This window comes from Culex pipiens, chromosome 1 (assembly GCF_016801865.2).
Source record: "Culex pipiens pallens isolate TS chromosome 1, TS_CPP_V2, whole genome shotgun sequence".
NCBI lineage: Eukaryota > Metazoa > Arthropoda > Insecta > Diptera > Culicidae > Culex > Culex pipiens.
This window is the reverse complement of record NC_068937.1, coordinates 11424697-11445965: the sequence shown is the minus strand read 5'-3', so window position 1 is coordinate 11445965 and position 21269 is coordinate 11424697. Positions and strand designations below refer to the sequence as shown.

Below are 21269 nucleotides of genomic sequence, written 5' to 3'. Positions count from 1 at the left end.
TTTAGCAATAATAATCGTAATAATAATAATAATAATGATAATATGATGTTGTCCGCTACAAACTGCTTCACGTTAGCCCACCGGGGAAAAAAAAACCTGTTACAGCTCTATTGTTTTCTGTTTTTACACCACCGACAAAAAATCTTCCCAGGGAGCAGTGACTACACCTTAACGTGTGTTTTTTTTTGTTTAATTTTGTTCATGTAAAATCCCTATAATCAGCTCTGATTAGCTTTTTCGTTACTGTTACTTCCATTTATATAGGTTAAGGTTGTGTGTACTTGTTGTTTTTTTATTGTTATTTTAATAAATTTCCGCTAATTTTTGTTTGTTCTCCCATTTAATGTTACACCTCTTTTTTTCTGTAATTTCTTCTCCACTTATTGTGTTTGCCTTTTGGTTACTCACCTATTGTTTCCATTTCGTTCGCATCAATAAATGCCTACAAAAACACGTGTCCGCGCACAATTGTCCGCACACATTTTTGTTTGTTTTGTTTTTGTTTACTTCTTCGACAATGTTTCACCAGTTCTTTTATTCTCTCTCTACATGCGTTTAAGTGTTTCTGTCTGTATTTTTTGTTATTTTCTCTAAAGGTTGTTTGGTTTTATGCGTTCGTGTACTATTTTTCTTCTTAAAAATCACTTCCCAGTCTGTTCGGTTTGCGTTTTTTTTTTCGGTTCTGTTTAGTTATTTTTTATTTGTTTTGTTTCTAAAAAAAATCATTTATGGACTGTTTCTGTTGTTGTTGGTTGCATTTTGCTGCGCGCAAAAAGGTACTCTAGGTAATTGTTTTGAGATTTTTCAACTTTTTTTTTTGTTTTGTTTACGTTTTGCTGCAGACCAACGCAAAAGATCGCGCGCTCAACTGTCAAACGCGAGGGGCGCGACACTGCAAGGTGCGATCTCAAACGTTAATCTGCGCTGTTTATTTTCTTTTCTAAAAAAACGAACGGAATTAAAACAAACGCCTCTTAAGATAGAACGGGACTTTGACAGCGATAGAAAGTACATTTTTTGTGTTGCAAATGTCCAATATAGGGAGTTTAGAAGTACACAGAGTAAGGTATTTTGTGTTTGTGTTTTGGTTCCCTTCACACATCTAAAAAGGGAAGATTTGTATACAACAACGAACAAAAACTAAACTAACTAACACTAATGGAGTTGCCTGTTGCTGCTGCTGCGGCTGTCAAACACGTTAAACCATGCATAGTTTTTTTGATTTATTTCGTTATTTTCATTTTTCCTACAAATTACATCGAATCCGACAAGTCCGTCACAAGTGTTTTGATTCCTTGCTTCGCAATTGCTTTTAAATTGAAATGTATTGTTTGTTCGCACAAAAGGAAAAACCTATAATGCTCTAACCTCGCAGCGATGCCACTTGATCTATTGTTTTTATTCAGCTATTTTAAAAGGTTAGGTCTGTTTTCAGTTTTATATGAGTTGGCAAGGCAGCTATAGTACATACGGTTTAAAAAAATGCATCCGGTTCCTTTATATCAAGGTGTGTGTTTTGTATAAGAGATTTGCTATAAAATAAAAGTCGCGCGTTTGAAGCCGCCATGATTGAAATCTGTCACAGTCACTTGGTGGCTGCGTTACCGTTTTCGCGATGGATTGTTTATTTCTTGTGTTTTTGTTGCGTGTCTGTGTGAGAGAGAGTATGGACGTATCGTGAATGTTTTTGTGTGTTTGAAATTGGGGTGCACGAACCGTCAAAAATGGCTGCGTTAGGAACCCAAAACAACTCAGATTTCGAAAAAATCAAAGTTACTCAGAAATGAATACTGATGTTATTTGTCAATTTTGAGTCAAATTACGATCACCTCCAAAATCACAGATTTTGGTGAATTCAACACAAATTGAGTATAATTCACCCAAATCTGAGTGAAATTTAGTCAAATCTGACGTTTGCGCAACGCAGCCAATTTTGACAGCTCACAATTCCGTCGCCTTTTTCCAAGCCCATCGCTTTACTCGATTTCGCTCACCAGAAACCGGAGGCCGTCCAGATGTGGCAAACAAATGCTATTTAGGGGGGAGGTAATTTCCCAGTCCCGTTTATATTCCAGATGACTTTTCTGATGTTGTTGTATTGCGTTTGTTTTATTATCTGGAACACGCGCGCAGCACGTTTGACGCTTCATCGAAGATCGCGGATGTTTATCGATTTCCCGCTGGACGCACACGTGTGGCTGGAGTTGGAAAACTTGTTTACTAGTTGAAATTTACTCAATTTCTACGGAAATTTGCGTGAAGTTCATCGAAATTTGACATTTTCTAAAAAAAACATGTTTTGTAGCTAAGAGTGACGCACCCCTTGTAAACTGTGAAAAGTGACGTTTGACGAAATCAGTGTTGCCAATTCGACGAGGGGTTACGAAATGCAATAAAATCGCTAATTTTACAAGAGTAAAATTTCATCACGATCGTTAATTCAACACAATGTTTTCAAAACTCCTCGCGTAACAAACGAGGTGAACATTTCGAGAATCGTCGAAACCTCTTCGGAAAATCAAAACATCCCATTTCAGCGCGGCCTACTTTGGGTTGGGATTGGCCAACCTGGCCTGTGCGATCATCCGACACCCCGTTTTATTGCCAACTTTTCGTCGGTTCTCAAAAATCTCAAACTCTTTCAGAAAAGAAAAAAAAACAAAACGCCAAATGCCACACATATGGCCCGTTCTCGTTCGTCACGAGACGAATTGATGTTCCGAAATGACCTGCATCCGATTTGTGGTCGGGGAATCTATTCTCGGATGTGAGTTAAGAAAAAATCAAGCGAAACATTTCAAAAGGGCCAACAGCAAAATGTAAACAAACATTGAATTTTGTTTATTTATTGACGTAAACGTCACCTACCGCAGGCAGACCGGGTTTGTTTACTTATCAAAATTTGCCCTTTTTAAAATGTTACGCTTGAAATCGTCTCTCCATCGCACATATGGTTGCACTTTGCTGGGGGAAAAAATCTATTTTCTTCCGCCACGTGCGCCATATTTTTTTTGTTGTTGTTGTTTTGCTTTCCTCTTCCAGCCTAGCTGTCAGACAAATGGAAACGATTAACTCATCCAGATTTTAACTGCCGTCGAGCGGCCCCCCGGTGTACGGGAAATCGAGCGCGGTGTCGTTTACGACCTTTTTGCTTCTTCTTCGCTTCGTCTGGACGGCGATGACGGGGATTTGTTTGTAAATAAACGGGAATAGTGTAATGCGTCAGAACTTCATGGCTTGCTGTTTGCGTTGCTTTTCAAGCGGAAGAGTTCGGAAAAATCTTCAACGCGTTTGCATTTAAAAATATATGACGTGTGTGTGTTTTCTTCACCTTCTATTAATATTAGTAGTTTTGTTTTGTTTTTATGGAAATGCTTCGGTTCATAAATTCTGGTACTAAACTGGTGTTTATGTGGATGATTCGTTTCGTGCCTTCACACTTCGGTATAAATGGATTGTTTTTAAATGCGTTTTGCGTGTTTTTTCTTCTTCTTCTTTTCTATAAAATATGGAAAGGTTTACATCCGTTTTGCGGCTTGCGAAAACTTCTTCTTCTTCTCTTCTGCTGTGTAAATGTATGTATTTGTTTTGTTTACTTTAGGAATGGTCTGAACTGATACTTTTTGTCGACTGTGTTTACATCATAATTGGAAAGTTTGTCCCCTGTTTTGCGCTACCTAGTTTGTTTTCATGTTAGACAAATCCACTATAGTTTGTTTTTTTTTTTATTTCAGCTAAACACGTTTGATCTCGTAGTACACTTGGTTGGATTAATGTTTCGATTTGTTGTTGCTCTATTCGTTAGGATACACATCAGGAAAGTAACTCACTTAAACATACACAACTATAATATAGGACGACTCTCTGCTATACGACGGTTTCTGTACACGATAAACTGCCTGGGAGTTGAAATTATAAAAAAAAATGCAATATGAAAATAACCTTTTTTAAGTAAATAAATAAATCACACCATCTCGTTTTGATTAGTTCCAATTAAATTTAAAAATCATCATCCAGCTGCCCCAAAATTGACTAACCCCTAGGCAAGCGATGACGGCGACGTTTCGTGATTGGCGCCAACCCGGTTGTAAACAAAGTAGGCGTCAGAGGGTAGATCGCCACACCGTTGACCACTCTAGCTAGGCGCCAGCCAACATAAGGCGACCCACCCTGCGACGAAACGCGCGTTGAGATCTTCCAAATGTCACGCGAAAAGTCGCACCTCAACTTTGCTCTGTTTACTTTTTTATGACAGTCGTAAATTTGGGGAGATGAGCGTGCGCGCGCGCGCTTCTCGGTAATCGGAGGGCGGTTCCATGCCGAAATTCACAATAAAAGGGATTTTATGGTGAGAGATGTTTGTAAAATACCATTTTGAAGTGTTTCTGTTGACACAAATTTGACAGTTTACGAAGAAGAAAACTTTTTTGTTTGAAAACATTGAAACTGGCAACACTCAAAAATATCAAGGAAGAGGCAACACGTTTGAAAAAATTATTTTGAATCAAAAAAAAAATATCACAATTTTCAAACTAATGACTACCCCTCGGTGCCTTTGTGATTAAATTTTGACAGATCATCAAATTGGTACACGGTCACCCAAAATAAATCACTTTCGTTTCTTTTTATCAGATTGTTTGAAAATCATGCGATCTCTGAAGTTTGTTTTCGAAATATTTATTTTTAGCTGAAGTTCACCCGCATTTAGGTAAATTTTACTAGATTTTTTGTGAATTTGCCTGAAAGTCATTGACAGATCCTTGTAATTTTATTAAATTCCACAGAAAAAAAAGTTTCCTGAATATTATAAAATTTGTCTCAAATTTGAGTGAAATTCACACAAAGCTTATTTCTTACACAACAATTAGCGAATAAATAATTTTCGATTCATTTTTATCAGATTGTTTTAAAATCATGTGATTTCTGAAATTTGTTTACAATTTTTTTTCTGAATTCCACCACGTTTGAGGAAGTTAGACTTTTTTTACTTTGAATTTTTAGTGAATTTTCGTCGTTGAAAGATCCCTCTGTGATTTTTTGCAATCAGAATGAGCATTCTATGTTTATAAATACACATTGGCTTATTTACAATATTTTTATTGAATTTAATTCAATTAAACAAAAAGTCCTTGGAAATTTATCTGAGTGTAATTTTAATCTCTGGGTTATATTTATCAAGAAATCAACAAAAATATATTCAAATTCGTCAAGGCTTTGTCTTGAAAGAATGACTTAGTTATAACTTTTTTCACCTAAATTTGTGTCAAATCTACATTAAAAATCATTGAATAAAAATCTTACAAAGCCTTTTGATGAGAAAAAAAGAACTCTAGTCTGAGTAAAATTCATTAAAAAAAATACTAAAACCTCTTTCAAAAATTAAAAAAAAAAACAAAATAAGAGAAAAAAATCATTCTAAGCTCAAAAAAATCCTTAATAAATGAAGTCAATTTTTCTCAAATAAAAAATATTGAAAATGTACCCTTATTCGTGTCTAATTTGAAGAATCTCTTTTTAAAAATCTCCGTAAGCTGAGTAAATTACACTCAGATCACAGTGATTACAATTCGGCAATGTATATTCGATTGAGAATGAGTGAGTTTTACTCATAAAACTTAAATTTTGAGTATAATCAATTGCAAAAATCATTGAATATAAGTCTTCCAAAGCATATGGCTAAGAATGGTTGAGCTCAAGTCTGATCAAATTTCATTTGAATTTCAGAAAATCTTGTTCAAATGTTCGAAAAACTTGTTCAAATGTTATCGAGATATTCTAACCAAAATTGGGATAAAGAAATCTTTCTAAGCTTATTTATGAGTAATGTTGGTTAGTTTTACTCGACTCTAAGAAGATTTCTATAAACAAAATAAAATCAACTTTATTCAAAGTGAGCAAAAGTAGACTTAAATTTTGATTAAATTTTCAACACAATTTTATGAAAAAAAAATGCAAGGCAGATTGCACGCTCATTTGAATTAATTCATATCTGAGTAATTCTCACTTAGATTTGGTCAAAACCGAATGTATTTAAGAATATTTTTTTGCAAAAAAAAAATCATACAAAACCGTAATTTTGAGTGAAATTCACCCAGCGAAGGTTTCGGTTTGGTTGAAATTTGAGTAAAAATTACTCAGAAATGATTTATTTTAAATGAGCGTGTGGTTGAAACAATCTTGTCTTCTTTTTTTGGGGTCAATAGAGCTTGATGACGTTTCGCGTACACACACTAGCGCACCATTTGATTTTGCTGTCCGGACAAAATTTAACCTCAATCTTTTTCGTGTACGTACACGCAATACATGCGCACGTAGATTACTCTATTTAATTTCACATTTGAGTGAAATCAGGTAAATTTTGTTCAAAATAATTAATAAGTGTACCCAAATTTGAATGAAATTTAAGCAAAGCTTGAGAAACGAAATCAGCCAAAGCTTCTCACACCACGAGTTTATAAAGAAAACACAAACAAATAGTAAAAATAAAAAATAATATCTTTACAAGTTGTGTACGCTTGACTTGAAATAATAATTTATAAAATTTAATTTCACTAAAATTTGATTAAAATTCATCCAAAAATCAGTTCAAAGCATTTTTTTTTCTAAGTTTATGTAATGGTTGAATTAGTCTGTTTATTTTATTTTTCTTTCACTCAAAGTTCAAATGAAATCAAAATGTTGACTTTTTTCAGTTGTCATCAAATAAAACTACTCAAACTGAGTAAATGAGGCAAATTTCATTCCAAGTGAAATTCACTTGTAAACAGTCCTATAAGGCTTTCTAGTCACAAATTTACCAACAGATTCAAAGTATGTTTACATGACAGCTGGACGTTTGTTTGCATCAGGTTTCCTATCTCTTTCTAGCAAAAGTTTTTTGTCAGGCGACATCTAGCTGGTTTTTTTGACTGGCTGCCCGATATGTCAGACAACATACTTCGCAGGGCTGTGACAGCTACAGTTCGATCATTGTTTGCATCAGGACACTGTGACGAGGAGTTCGTCATTTTTGAGTTAAATTATATTTTTTTCACTGGGCCTAGAAAGCCTTATTCCCTAAATTACTGACAAAACTGAGTGAATTAAATTGAGAGTGTGACATCTGTTCAACTTTGACGTTTTGAACGAAAGATTTTTTTTCGGATTACGTTATGCTTTCGTTCTAGTAAAATTACAGCTTAATTAACCTAATTTGAGTGAAATTTCAGTAAAAACTTGTGTTATAATAGACTTGATATTTCAATAATCAAATTTTAGTTAGGCTAGCCCAAAAAATCTTTGTTTATAAATGTTTCGAAGCCCATTTCAAATAGTCGAATCTGAATGATATTTACTTAAAATTTGAGTGAAATTCACTTGTACAAGTGTTTTTTTTTTTTAAATCATGGAAAATTTTCGTCAAATTCAATTGAATTTTAGTGAAATTGGGTCCTAATATGAAGCTTAGATTGCTGATATTATAGATTACAGCGATAAAGCATATTATTCTGAGTACAATGATCCTTTGTACGACCACAAAGAGTTTAAAATGGATATTTAAATAAATTTCCATGGGGACCATAGTTGATCCATCGAAAAAATGTTGTCTTGTCAATATTTTTTTGCATTAAAATGAAAAAGAGTGATCAGAAATGGTTTTTAACACTCAAACGCTCAGGTAGTCATTTGACCCCTATTTTTTGTCTTAGAAATCCCATAACTTTTGATAGAATTGATCAATTTGGATGCTTTCGGTTGCAAAAGATCCAGATTTGTCTATATTTTGAACTGCCAGATGGGGGACAAATGTGGTCCATTTTTACCGGAGATATTCCGGATTCTGTTGGGGTACCTCGGCCCTCCTATATGGGTATTTGGCCAATATAATAAAAACTTTTCAACAGAAAAATTTCGGAAATGATGCAAAACTACAAGGCATCATCCTAATACATCATCCTGCAAAAATAATTGACATGGTTAAGTCCTACGGGGCAGCGGAGCCGGTTCCAGTTGGGCAACAATTGACATCAGCTCAGTGAACCGTTTCCGGATAGAACCTGTTCCGGTGCCCGAAGGTCTTCAGCTTGTCATGTATCTATGCAGGATGATGTTTTAGGATGATTCCTTGAAGTTTTGCATCATTTCCGATTTTATTCTGTTGAAAAGTTTTTATTATATTGGCCAAATATCCATTTAGGAGGGCCGAGGTACCCCAACAGAATCCGGAATATCTCCGGTAAAAATGGACCACATTTGTCCTCCGTCTGACAGTTGAAAATATAGACAAATCTGGATCTTTTGCACCCGGAAGCATCCAAATTGGTCAATTCTATCAAAAGTTATGAGATTTTTAAGAAAAAAAATAGGGGTCAAATGACTACCCGAGCGTTTGAGTGTTAATCGTGTTTTTTACCGTTGTACAGAAAAAAATGACATAGGGCTTTAGTACCCAATTTCCTGAAAATCAGTACAAAAAAAAATATTTATGAGTATTTTGAGTTTTGATTAATGCGGAGTTATTCTGGATGAGCGTGTATACAATTTGACATTTCTTCAGTGACAGTTACACCGAGGGGTTAGTCAGTTGTTACGTAATGATTTAATTTTTTCGACATTTTTTTTAAATGTTTTTTTTGTGAATTCTGACATGGATTTCCTCACCTCCAATCCGATCTCGTCAAGACGAGCATTACAACTCGCTCGTAGCAGGCGGTGCGTTTTCGTTTGAAATGCAAATGCGCCGTGGTGTGTGATTTGTAAATAGAACCACACAGCAATCGCCCCCCTTTCCCAAAACATGGCCTGCTACTCGATCGTGATCGCGCCTTTCCGAAGAATCCCGCACTAGATAAAATAAAAAAAAGCGTCGCCGTCATCGCCTACCGCCTAGTCTGCAGTCTGTTTCAGTTCATAAAACGAAAGTTAAAGCCGGAGTAAACAAATCCCCCGTTCAACCCAAATTGCGCCACCAGGTGGCAGAATGCAACTGACACCCGCGTGCGTACGCACGAAACCTAACCCTCACCATCTCGGCTGGTCATGTGTGTGATTTCTCAATCCATTATCGTGCCGCAGCCGCCACCCACCCGGGTCCGGAATCCTCCTCGGATTGAGAAAAAAGAAAAAAAAAACTCCGTCAAAACTTAGTTATAGTTTCTCGAACCTAACCTCAACCCAACACACAGATTGAATTATTCGCCTCGGCCGTAGACGACGAAGTCGTCGTCGTCGTCGTCGTGCCGCTCACAAAATCGTTTTACCTATAACTCAATTATTGCTTTAACCTTCTCTCGCTCTTCTGGGGCCCAGTAGGCTTCTTCTTCGGCGTAGGTGGCCGGCGATCATAGGTGGCGCTGGCGACGGGACGGGACGACTTTTAAGTAGATTTCGACTCGATTTCGATGCAAACACCACCGGACTGGGTTGGGGGTTTCGGGCTGGAATTCCGGATCTCTAATGAGCTGGTGGAGGCTTGTGTGTGTGTTTTTATTAGGTTAGGTTCCGCTCCCGGTGGCTTCCGGTTTTTGGCGCTCGGGCAATTGAAGTTCGGGTTCTCGGGTTTTTACCTCTCTCCTCCTTTCTCGACATTAAATAGTTGAACAGCTGCTGCAGGTGTTGCGTGTCTGTGTGTGTGTGTGCACTGGGTTGTGCCTTATCTGGAAGGGAGGGAGGGAGAGAGAGAGGGAGAAAATGAAAAATTAATTTTAAAGGTTACGGTGCATACGGAAATTTATCAAAACTGCAATTATAATCGTTGTCGAAGTCAAAGCAAGATCCATGTGTTAAAATACAAAAAATATTGTATTTGTGTGTGCAATTTTACACTTTGTAAACAAAGAGCTGTCAACTTCAATCTCTTCAGCTGGATAGATCTGCCAGATATTTTTAATTTAGCATAGCATAGCATAGCATAGCATTACGGGTCTGCACCACGCTGTAGGGGGTGCCACAATGGTCAATTCAATATTCTTAGACAATTTGATTGCTGCCCGGTACAACCAAAAATATCTAAGAACGGAAATTTCCACACTGTGCTCCAAGGCTACGCCCATACAGTCCCGTGGGGATTTGGGAGGGGATGTTTTTGTTGTTCACTAGTGGCAAAAGTGCAGGGAACCCATGCGACTTTTAAAAGTGAACGGAATATTTTTGGGAGGTTTGGAATGGGGGTTAGAGGAATTTCATCGGGCCGATGAAAATGGTTGAATGCGTAATGTATTACATGATTTGGATGTTTGTAAGTGTAAATGTTAGTCTGTAGTGTATTATCTAATAAGCATATAGTTTTGTAATAATAATAATAATAATAATAAATATTATAAATATGGTAAATAAAATAAATTTAAATATAATCAAGATGATTCCAGGAAGCTGTAAAAAATAGCAGTAAATTAAAATCTAAATGCTCCAGATGGTTCCCATGCTGTTTTAGAAAGATTCGTTAATTTAAGCTATTTGATGATATATGGTATGAGGAGATGGTATGTTACAGGAAAGGTATAGGATGAGGAATAATATGAACATGTAAATAAATAATCATTTAAAATACAAATGCTCCTGATGGTTCCCTTGATGTTTTAGTAAGTGTCGTTAGTTTATGTAATTTGATCATATATGGTATGAGGAAATGAGGATATAAAGCAAAGCAATACGAAAAAAAATAATTTGAACATTCAAATAAATTTACATATCAGCAGCTAAATTGAAATTAATTCCAGGAAGCTGTAAAAAATAGCAATAATTTTAAAACAAATGCTCCAGATCGATCCATTGCTGTTTTTTAAAGCATCGTTAGTTCATGCATTTTAAATGTATATTTTATGGGAAAATAGTATGATAGAGGATTAGAAAAATATAAATAAATCATATAGTGAATAGATACATGTTAGCAGTTAATGTAAGGAAGCTGTGAAAAATATAAATATAAATATCCCGTGGAAACAACGACGCAGGCCAAACACGATCGAAGCAGGCCTTGCCTCGCAAAGAGCAACGACGAGACTGGCCAGCTTCTTTCAAATACACTTTTTTCTTCTTTTTCTTCCGCGCGAAACAACGACGCAGGCCAAACACGATCGAAGCAGGCCTTGTCTCGCAAAGAGCAACGGCGAGACTGGCCAGCTTCTTTCAAAATCACTTTTTCTTCCTTTTTCTCCCGTGCGAAACAACGACGCCGGCCAAACACGATCGAAGCAGGCCTTGCCTCGCAAAGAGCAACGGCGAGACTGGCCAGCTTCTTTCAAATACACTTTTTTCTTCTTTTTCTTCCGCGCGAAACAACAACGCAGGCCAAACACGATCGAAGCAGGCTTTGCCTCGCAAAGAGCAACGGCGAGACTCTCTGCCAGATATTTTTAATTTCTGTCAAAAACAACTTTTACGCGGTTGGTTCACCCCTTGGTATTTATTTTTTAAATCACAGAATCATAGCTTTTAATTATTCAATTTTTGTTTGTTGGTTATTGCCGAGCTACTAAGCGAAAGGTGACGGGTTCGATTCCTGTCTGGCTCGGCAAAGTCAGATCTCTTAAAAAAGTAATTCTGCTCACTGGGAAAACTGACCGATAAGGGTCTCAACTAGCGGCAAGCTGGATTTCCAATCCAGAGGTCGTGAGTTCGATTCTGGTACCGGAATGATGAAATTCTTTTTGCCTTTCTCACGTTACTGAGGAAAGGCTATAAAATCACTCGAAAAATGAACTTCTCAATTATACCTCCTAGACCCACCTTCATGTATACCTATCGACTCAGAATCAAATTCTGAGCAAATGTTTGTGTGTGTGGTGGGATGTTGATCAAAAAATTGTCACTCGATTATCTCGACATTGGCTGAACCGATTTTGTCCGTTTTGGTGTCATTCGATCCGTCTTGAGGTCCCATAAGTCGCTATTAAAAATTATGCAGTTTAGTTAAGTACTTCAAAAGTTATGTGAAAAAAAACGATTTTAGCAAAAGTCCGGAAGATTGTAAAAAGGGTGGTTTTTGTAAGAAAACCCGTCATGCTAAACATTTTCAGAAAGGTATTTAAAAGACCAACGCGTCCAAGACATTGAAGATCTGACTATCCTATCAAAAGTTATAAGCACTTAAGTGTAATTTATACGTTTTTTGGAGGCCGGATCTCAGATATGTTGATGAAAACGTTGTCCAGATCTCTCATGCGACCTATCGTTGGATAGGTATTCAAAAGACCTTTCCAACGCGTCCAAAACATTGAAGATCTGACAACCCTATCGAAAGTTATAAGCACTTCAGAGTTATTGATGTACTTTTTGGAGGCCGGATCTCAGATATTTTGATGGAAACGTTGTCCGGATCTCTCATGCGACCTATTGTAGGATGGGTATTCAAAAGACCTTTCTAACGCGTCCGAAACATTGAAGGATAGCACCCTTTAAATGTGAGGAAGGCGCCAACCACCTAAGGGTGGATTAAGTAACGTTTTTTTAAACTAATTTCACTCATATCTTGGTAAATTTCAATCAGCTTTCGATGAATTCTGAATGATAACCCCCTCAAATCTGATACTAAGTTTTTACGAACAAAGTGTGATTTTGAACATGCGTGTACTGAATAAAGGTGCACGCATATTTCAAATCACTTATTTCTGATTAACGTTCACTTAGACTTGTGAAAACCCATTGAAAAAACCGAAGCTTAATTTTCACTTATTTCTGGGGAATTTCATGCGTAACTTGGAACACAAGTGAACATAATCCAAATGAAATTGAAACAAAAATAAATGAAAAAAAACTCACAAAGTCAATAAAATCCTTTGATTCATCACAAGTAGGTTGAATTTACTTAATTTTGATAGAAATTTGCTCAAAACCAGAATAAATACACACAAACTTGAAGGACAAAAAATTACAAATCCTTGTCGAAAACAGAACCAACTAAGAAATGAGTAAATAGGGCATCTGTCGAATTTGAGTGAATTGCACTCACATTTGGGTGAATTCTTTTGTTGAATTCTCAGTGTAATTCACCCAAATCTGACAGATGACCAATAGAGTTATCTAAGCTTGCTCTCACGCATACTAGCACGCCATTTGTTTTGCTGGCCGGTACAAAATTTAACCTCAATCTTTTTCGTATACGTACACGCAATACAAGCGCACGTAGATAACTCCATAGGGAACTGTCACTTTTTACACGGCGCTCACGCACACTATCAAAACAAACGTTTGGTGGTGTGTGTGTGTGTGTGAACTCCGTGTAAAAGGGGTGTCAAACAAAAAAGTGGGTTTGAGTGTATATGTAAACAAATAAATAAAAAGTTTTTAGACAATTGGGTCCTAAAATGAAACTTAGATTTCTAATATTATTATTTACAGTGATAAAGCTTATTTTTCTGAGTACAATGACCCTTTGTACGACCACAAAGAGTTTAAAATGGATTTTTAAATCAATTTTGAAAAATTAACCTCGCGGTCCTTCTTGACAGAAAAGCTCCTACTTGACAGCTCGTTTCAAGGGGACCATAGTTGATCCATCGAAAAAATGTTGTCTAGTCATTATTTTTTTTTTTTGCATTAAAATGAAAAAAAGTGATCAGAAATGGTTTTTGATCGTGTTTTTTACCGTTGTACATAAAAATTTACATAGGGCTTTAGTACCCAATTTAGTCAATTGTCAGAATTTTGGCATACATTTTTCATCACACTGTATTGTTCTTGATTTACTTTAGGGGATCAAATCGAGCTAAATGTTTTGTAAAATTGCCCATTTTTGCTTTTCAATAGAAAGAATCAAGTATTTGCTCTAACGTCGTTGTTTGTTTTGTTTTTTACCTGAAATTTTGATGGATTTTAATCGTTGTGAAATTTAGTACGCATATTCATTAAACTTTACATTTTGTAAAAAATAGATTCATAATTCAGAGAAATGTGTTTTTTAATTTCTGAATCTTTCAGAAAATACCGTTTTTCAATATTTATTTTACACTATATTAAAATATAGTGTTTATCTAAAGAACAGATTTCCTGATCGATTTGGAGTCTTCCGCAAAGTTGTAGACATTGCATGAGACTGTTGTTAACCCTCTACAACCCAACCTCGCCTCTAGACGGGCATCGATCTAAAAAATCGCCAAAAATCAAAATTTTTAGAAGGTTAGGGTTGTAAATGTGAAAAACTAGCATTTTTTTAAGTGACTGTAAAAACATGAAAAAATGAAAGGCAAAAAAATAAAACAAGAAAAACTTTTACGTTTATGATCACAAAAATGCAATGGTCAAATTTTGGCAGCGTTGCCAATTTTTCGAAGAAAAAAACCTTGAAAAAACTTGAAAAAGTCGAACTCTATTTTAGAGCGATCGAAAGAAAAAGTTTGGCCCTTTTCAAATGTAAGGACCGATTTGAACATTTAGGAAATATTTTTTTCGAGAGATTGAAAAATTTTCAACGCAATTTTGATAATATCCCGGCAATCCATTCTTCAAAATTTTAGAATCAAATTGAAGCAATGCATATTTTTGAAAATCGTGCTTGGTCATGTTTTACAGGTTAAAATTGTATAATTCGAAAATGGTGTACGATTTTTCGTCTGAAAATAAATTGAAATAATTTTTATTTTTTTTAATCACGATCTTTTATAAAAAGTGGCAACACAGGTAATTAAATGTTGAAACAAAACAAAAAAATCAAAAAATGGTTATTTAGCTCAATTCAATTTTTGGTATGAAAAGTCGAACACACAAAAATAATTGATTTTGGTTAAGAGTGTAACTATTTTTTCTGAGAAGTTCAACCAATATCTACAACTTTGTCTAAGACTTGTGGATCAAAAAATCGTTTCTCAAGATACAGATTTTTGAATTATTTTTATTGCCTTTTTGTATGGACAGCTGCCATAATTTAATGAAGACTTGTATAAACGAACTAATGATGCAAAATGTCTGCTTTGGTCATAGAAAAAGTACGCACAAAGTTAAAACAAAAAATAAATGTCTTAAAAAGTTGCTTGGGAAAATTGCAAGGTAAAATAAACATTAAGATACGATGTGGCGATACGATTTTCTCTCAATGTTCATGTTTTCAGTGAATATTATATATATTTCACAAAAATTTATAAAATATTCTATAAAAAAAACTTAAATTTCTTAATTTGAAGCGAATGATTTGAATGAATTTTTAATAGCTTGAGTTTTTAAATAATCCCTGTATTTTTTAAAATACACAAATTTTAACGAAACATTAAGCAAAATAGCGTAGTCCCAATGAAACAAATGTAATTTAACCCAAAAATGACAAACTTCTCGTCACAGTGTCCTGATGCAAACAAAGATCGAGCTGGAACTGTCACAGTCCCTGCGAAATATGTTGGCTAAAATGTCAGGCGATCAGTCAGAAAAAACAGCTAAAAGTCGCATGACAAAAAAAAAACCTTTCCTAGAAAGAGAAAGCAAATCTGATGCAAACACAGTTCAGGAAGTGACCACCGGAGATGTTGGAATCGGTACAGCAACAATTGTTCGATTAGTTTCTTGTTCCGTCAAATTTAAACCCAAATGTGCCCGATTTTGAACCTCATTTCTCCTAGCTGCGTAGACTTCGTCCCAGTCAGTGCCCTTAACTTGTGTCTCGTTTTGTTGATGTATTCGTTCAAATGTTTACTTTTCGCCACAGCCTTACGGAACAACATGATACGCAGCTGATAACGCGCCTCGCGGCTTCAGTTGAGTGAATCGACGAGCAAAACGCGCTCGCACTGTTTTCTTTCCCCAAGATCACGAACCTGTCAAGTGATGCGGCGGCCCGCTTGATTTATGCCAAGATGGTGGGAACAAAGGTGAACAATCGGTCCAAATAATGCCGCTGATCAGCTGATCAGCTGGCTGGGAAAATTTGGTGGGTGAAAGCTTTTCGCAAGCGAGCGTGGCCTTGATTTGCAAGAAAAGTGTTGTTTGCAAATTTATTGCAAGACAAATTTATTGTTTGTGAAAAGTTTCCACTGTAGTGGTGCAAATCACTTATCCATTCGACCTTCTGCTTTGTTTGTGTGCGTGTGTCTTGGCCAATCAATCAGTGTGCTGAAATTATCGCTTCTGTGTCTATTCTCTCCGTGTGTCTTCGTGCTCCTGCTCCTCTTCAATTGAGATGGCTCCACGACGACTGGCGTGGACCGAAAATCGTGTGAAATACTGCCTGCTGTCAAATCGAGGGGGGCTTTTTAGCATGCAAGTGTGAATGCGAAAGCGAGACAGAAAAACCTCTTTTTTTTGGCGAACGTGAGCCGACTCAAATGTGGCTTAGAAATGAGCTGATTGTTATCGCAAGTGTTCACACATACATAGATGCAGCGTGAAAATAAAACACTCAACTTGCTGCAAACACTGCACACACAAGTGTTTGTTTGCCGTCACGTAATCCGTGCAAGGTCCGCAAGGCCGTTTGCTCAGCGATAAAAAGCGCGAGTTTGATAGAATGATTAGTTTCCGTGACTGCAAAAGTTGGTCTTAGTTAACCCAAAAATGAGTCCTTCCGCGTCAGCGTGCACGCTTTTTGGAAGGTAAACAAACAGCTGTCACTTGAAAGAGTCGGTCCGACAAGCCTAAATCTGACTAATTACCTACCGGGTCAGGTGGAACTTTCCAAGAATTTTGCAGCTCTATCAAACACAAAGCAATCGGTAGAACCCACGTGACCATCGGAATGCGGTTTAGAGCCGAGCCTCGCCGACTCATAATGACTCTATAGCGAACTAATTGCTTTTACCCTGAGAAATTGCTGCCTTTTTTATCGCAATCAAATGTCGCCGTCACTGACTGACTCTGTGGAGCTTGACGCAGAACAAGGTGCCGACCGACGAAAGGGCACTAGTTCTGAGATTTGCCGGATGTTTGTCATTCTCTCGCGGAAATCGATACCGCATTCTGAGTCTTGAGGCAAGAATCGGTCAGCTGTCGAAGCAAGCTGGGATGACGCAATCGATCAGTTTGGCGCACAAAGCAACGCGCTGTTTGCCCGATTACGGCTGCATTATGGCAAGCTGGGTTGAGCTGTCAAATGTCGTTTTGGCAAACGGGAGTCGAAGCGAAATTGTTGTTGAATGGAAAGAAACGAACTGTGCCGTGACAACTCAGTTGTCATCCGGAGATGTCAACAACAGTCCCAACTTGTTGTTATCGTCACTCATATTGTGATTCGTTCTTGTTCGACCAAACCTTGTTCTGTGCGGCTGTGGAGAATGCCTTTTCCCGACCTGTGTAAATACCGTCCAATCGAATCTAATTGGAAAAGTGAAACAAACCGAGCCGCCAGCAGGTCTGTTGCTTTGAAGTCCCCCTTATCAGCGCCAACATGCCCTTGCACTTTGCCCCACAAAAACAAAAACAAAACAAACACTCACTCTATATCGCTGATACCGGCTCGGTTCTCCTCCTCGAGCATCGCGTCCAGCTCGTCCGTCAGGTTCGCCAGCATGTTGCCGATGTCGTTGAGGACGTTCGTTCCGACGACCGCAGCGGCCGCGGCCTGCGTCGGCGACGTGCTGCACGAGCCCGGCCCGCTGGCACTGTTTGAGCAATTTTGATTGGGCGCAACGCCGCCGGCGGATTCCTGAGGCGGCGACAGCTGCTGGATGCAGCCGGCCAGGGTGGTCGTGATGGAACCCGTCGACGAGGAGGAGGACGTCGAGGACGACGAGTGGGAGAGCATGGTGGCGGCAGTTGGGGGCCGCTCGTGCAGCGCGGGGTGATCGACCATGCGGTTCATCGAGCGCTGCTTGATCGTGCCGGCGTTCTCGTTGGCGAACGGGATCTGGTCGATCGACTCGAGGCTGGAGTTGCTTTTGTTGTCGTGCTGGGTCTTGTGGATCTCGACCGTCGTCTGGTGCGTTTGGCCGGCGTAGTTGGAGTAGAGGGCGGATGCGGCGGCCGCAGCGGCTTGCTGTTGCTGCGCAGCGGCTTGCTGCTGGAGGATGATCTGATTGTGGTAGATTGGCTGGGGCTGTTGGGAGGTTGGAGGTTGGCTCGTCGCGGGATTGTATTTAAGCGGATGGTGCGGGAAGGAAGCGTAGTTGGAGAAGTGCATAGCGTCCAGCGCTGCCGTGGCCATTTCGACGTTCTCGATGTGGCCTAGTTGCGGGTAGGGAGGGGCTGGGCCACCGTCCGAGGTGGGCGCCAGCTTAAGGTTATTGGCTACAATTTTCGCTATGGGTCGCTGCCGTTGGGTTGTTCCGACGGGACCGATCGGGTTCTGGCACAGGGTTAACCGGACGCCGTAGCTGTTGCGTTGATGCTGCCGGGGCAGGGTTCCGCCGCCCTGGTAGTAGGGCTGCTGGTGCTGGGCCGGATGTTGCTGGTGCATCTGCGCCAGGTGATGTGCGTCGCCGAGTTCGTTCGTCGGGGTTATGTCGCTGTCGTCGTACGAACTGCGGCGGTAGATGGCCTGCGTGCCGTCAAAGTGAACGTGCGGGTATGAAATGGCCGGCGGTTGTTGGCAGTAGTACGCGCCGGGATCCGTGGGTTGTCGCATGAACGTCGAGTAGGTCAGCTGTTTGTGACCTTCGAGCGATTCGTCAAACTGACCGCGGAGCGGAACGCCAGTCGGTTGACAGTGCAAGGCAGCTGTTGTAGCCTGTGGCAACGGGACCGTAGCGTATTGGCCTCCTCCGCCCAACTTTCCGCTGATGATGTCTTTGACGCGTTTGATCGCCAGGAGGATCTTCTTCTGGTGACCCAGCTTCACGATGCCGATGTCTTCCAGATCTTCCCACGTAAGCTGCGTAACGTCGTTCACCGTTACGTACCCCTGCGCTAGCAGTGGCTGGACGTACTCCTCAAGCCGTAGCAGACGCAACCACTCGTCGATCGAACCCGGAACGTAGTTCGGCAACGCATCCGGCAGCTTCAGCGTGTCAATGTGCCGCTTCAGTCTTTCTCGGTGCGTCGGCTGCTTGATGCCGATCGCTGTCAAATCCTCCGGAGTCATTCGCGCGATCGTCGACAGATCGTACCCCGCTTCCAGGAACAGATACGTGTACTCGTGGAAGTGAATCTCCATCAGCCATTCGGAGATGATGTCGTGATCGGTTCGGTTCGAGTGGTTGCTCAACCGGTGGTTCCCCGATCCGATCGAGCACGAGCTGACCGAACATCGCGGCGACGAAAGCGTTCCGTAGCCTCCGTTACCGCTTCGATTCGAAGAGGTGGACGCACCCGTCAGGTACGACGAAGCCCGGCCCGAGTCCAAGCTGGCAGTCGAGTGCCGCGAACCGGAACCAGCCGATCCGGACAAGCTAATCGGACTGTCCCGGCCGGGCGACTGCGTGAGATCAATTCCCTGATCATCGGCATAGTCCGTATGATCGTAGCGTAGCATTAGCGATGAAGGCGTTTCCTGTTGGGCCGTTGCGGCAACCTGTATCTCGTCCCCACCCTGCTGCTGCTGCTGCGTTCCGTTCGTTCTTCCGTACACGTCCGGAACAGCCGGGGGCATCACCTTCTTGGCTTGCGGTGCCGATTTAGATTGTCTGGACATTCCTCCCGTGTTGACACTTAGCTTTCGCATTGTAAGGGCATACGGCAGCGGCTCTCGCGAGCAGCATCCAAATAAAGAGGGAAACTAAGGCAAAAAAGGAGACAACTGGTTCGCTGGAGCCCACTCATCCGGATTCGGAATTCCGTCGTCTTCTTCCTATATTGGCTTACACAATTCTGATTGCACTTTCCAGCGATTATCTCGACCTTTTTTTCACTTTGCTTCGCACAGTTGATTTTTTTTCTTATTAGTTTTCCGTAGTCTTCCCAACACTCTTATTCACACACACTCGCGCACACAATTCGGCTGACCGCAGTCCGTGTTCCACCGTGTTCAGGATGTTATGTAAATATTTTGATCCGGCAACCCCCTCGGGACCGACCGAATCCGTTCCCAGGTACTTTCGGAACTTCCCCTTGGTTTCCACGGCTTTTCGGAACCAGTTCCGCACCGGAACCGACCCGTTTTGGCCGTTTTCTCGAGCAGATGGCAACCGAGTTCGACTCGCGTCAACTTCGTAGGTGTTATGGCTTCATTTTGTTCCGCTTTCCATGCTGCCTGTCTAATGTCGCTGCGTTCGTGTCTGTGTGTGTATCCGTGTACTTGTATTGACTCCGTGTCTGCACGTATCAATTTTCCTTTTCGCTTGATCTGCTGCTGCTGCTCCTCGGCAACATGTAATCGTTCCCTGGAACGACTCACAATTGTGCTCAATTAGTCAAATCTTGGAAGACAATATTCCCGAGTCGCTGCTCTGGACCACTTCTCAACCACTATTGGAAAAATTTTACACTCTCTCACTCGCCTTCTTCACCGTCAATACTCGATGATCGACTTTTCTGTGTGTCTGTGTTGCTACTACTACTCCGCGCAGTGGCTGTCAGTGACTCTGTGGCGCGACGACTGTGTCGTCGTCGTACGGTTGTACTACTCCTCGTCGTCGCCGTAGTTTCTTTTCCCACTGCTTCCTCCTCTTCTTCTTCTTCCTCTCACTCCACCACCGACTGCTTCTTTTATGACAAACAAGCCTCGAGGAGAATGCTGTGCCGACGTCCCGTCTCACTCACACTCGCACGCGCGTGAGCGAGCAAGCACCACAAGAAAAATTGAGTTTCACGAGTCTGGCGATAGAGCGCCTACTGATTTTTTTCCTCCTCTTCCTCCCCGTTTCTTCTTCTCGCTCGGACCGACTGACTGTGTCTGCTTCTTCTCCCGCTGCCGTAGATATTCCTCTTCTTCCTTGTTCGCGTTTTCTATCGCGCTGACTCCCCTTCTTTTGTCGACTGCACTTTTGACCTCAAAATGGGGCGATCCTTTTTGGCGTCGTCTCCTCACACCCGATTCACTTCTCGGCGCGGCCTGCTGTTCCCAACTAGATTCCGTCCGCCCGTCAATTCCTACTGGAACCGCGCACTACCGTGTCCGCAGCAAATCTGTGCGAAGACTTTTTCTTTTTTTTTTATTTGCTCCCTTCAGCGCGCGCGACACACACTCTCTGCCCGTGACGGTGTCTCTGTGGTGACTACCGTCGATCGGCGGCGGCTGCAGTCTTGTGCGGTTCGTCGAAGAAATATGGTGGTCGAGTCGACGAAGTCGACGCGATGATGACGGAACGTTTAACGCGCTGGGTTGAGCGGAGTGAATCGACTGTCTCGCTCTCCCCTCTCTCTTTCTTGCTCTAGCAACCGTTGAATCTTGAATATCTGCCGCGAATTGACAGTAGAGAGTGGTTTCCGTCCCACACCACCCAGAGTTGGAGGGGACACGGTCTGACAGATGGCCTACGTGACCTTGCGCAGTAATC

General features: G+C 40.4%; 1 protein-coding gene across 1 annotated transcript; it reads right to left on the bottom strand.

The window, feature by feature from the left end:
• Positions 1–213: 213 nt before the first annotated feature.
• Positions 214–21000, bottom strand: LOC120431117 (uncharacterized). The gene is made up of 2 exons (XM_039596272.2): positions 17334–21000; positions 214–9635 (listed from the first exon to the last, which is right to left on the bottom strand). The coding sequence occupies exons 1-2, from the start codon at positions 19493–19495 to the stop codon at positions 9632–9634; spliced, it is 2166 nt and encodes a 721-aa protein (XP_039452206.1). The 5' UTR covers positions 19496–21000; the 3' UTR covers positions 214–9631.
• Between the last annotated feature and the right edge of the window lie 269 nt (positions 21001–21269).

What these genes read in the sequence shown, in the direction of transcription:
- LOC120431117 (XM_039596272.2), bottom strand. Translation starts at nt 19,495, where the DNA reads ATGCGAAAGCTAAGTGTCAACACGGGAGGAATGTCCAGACAATCTAAA.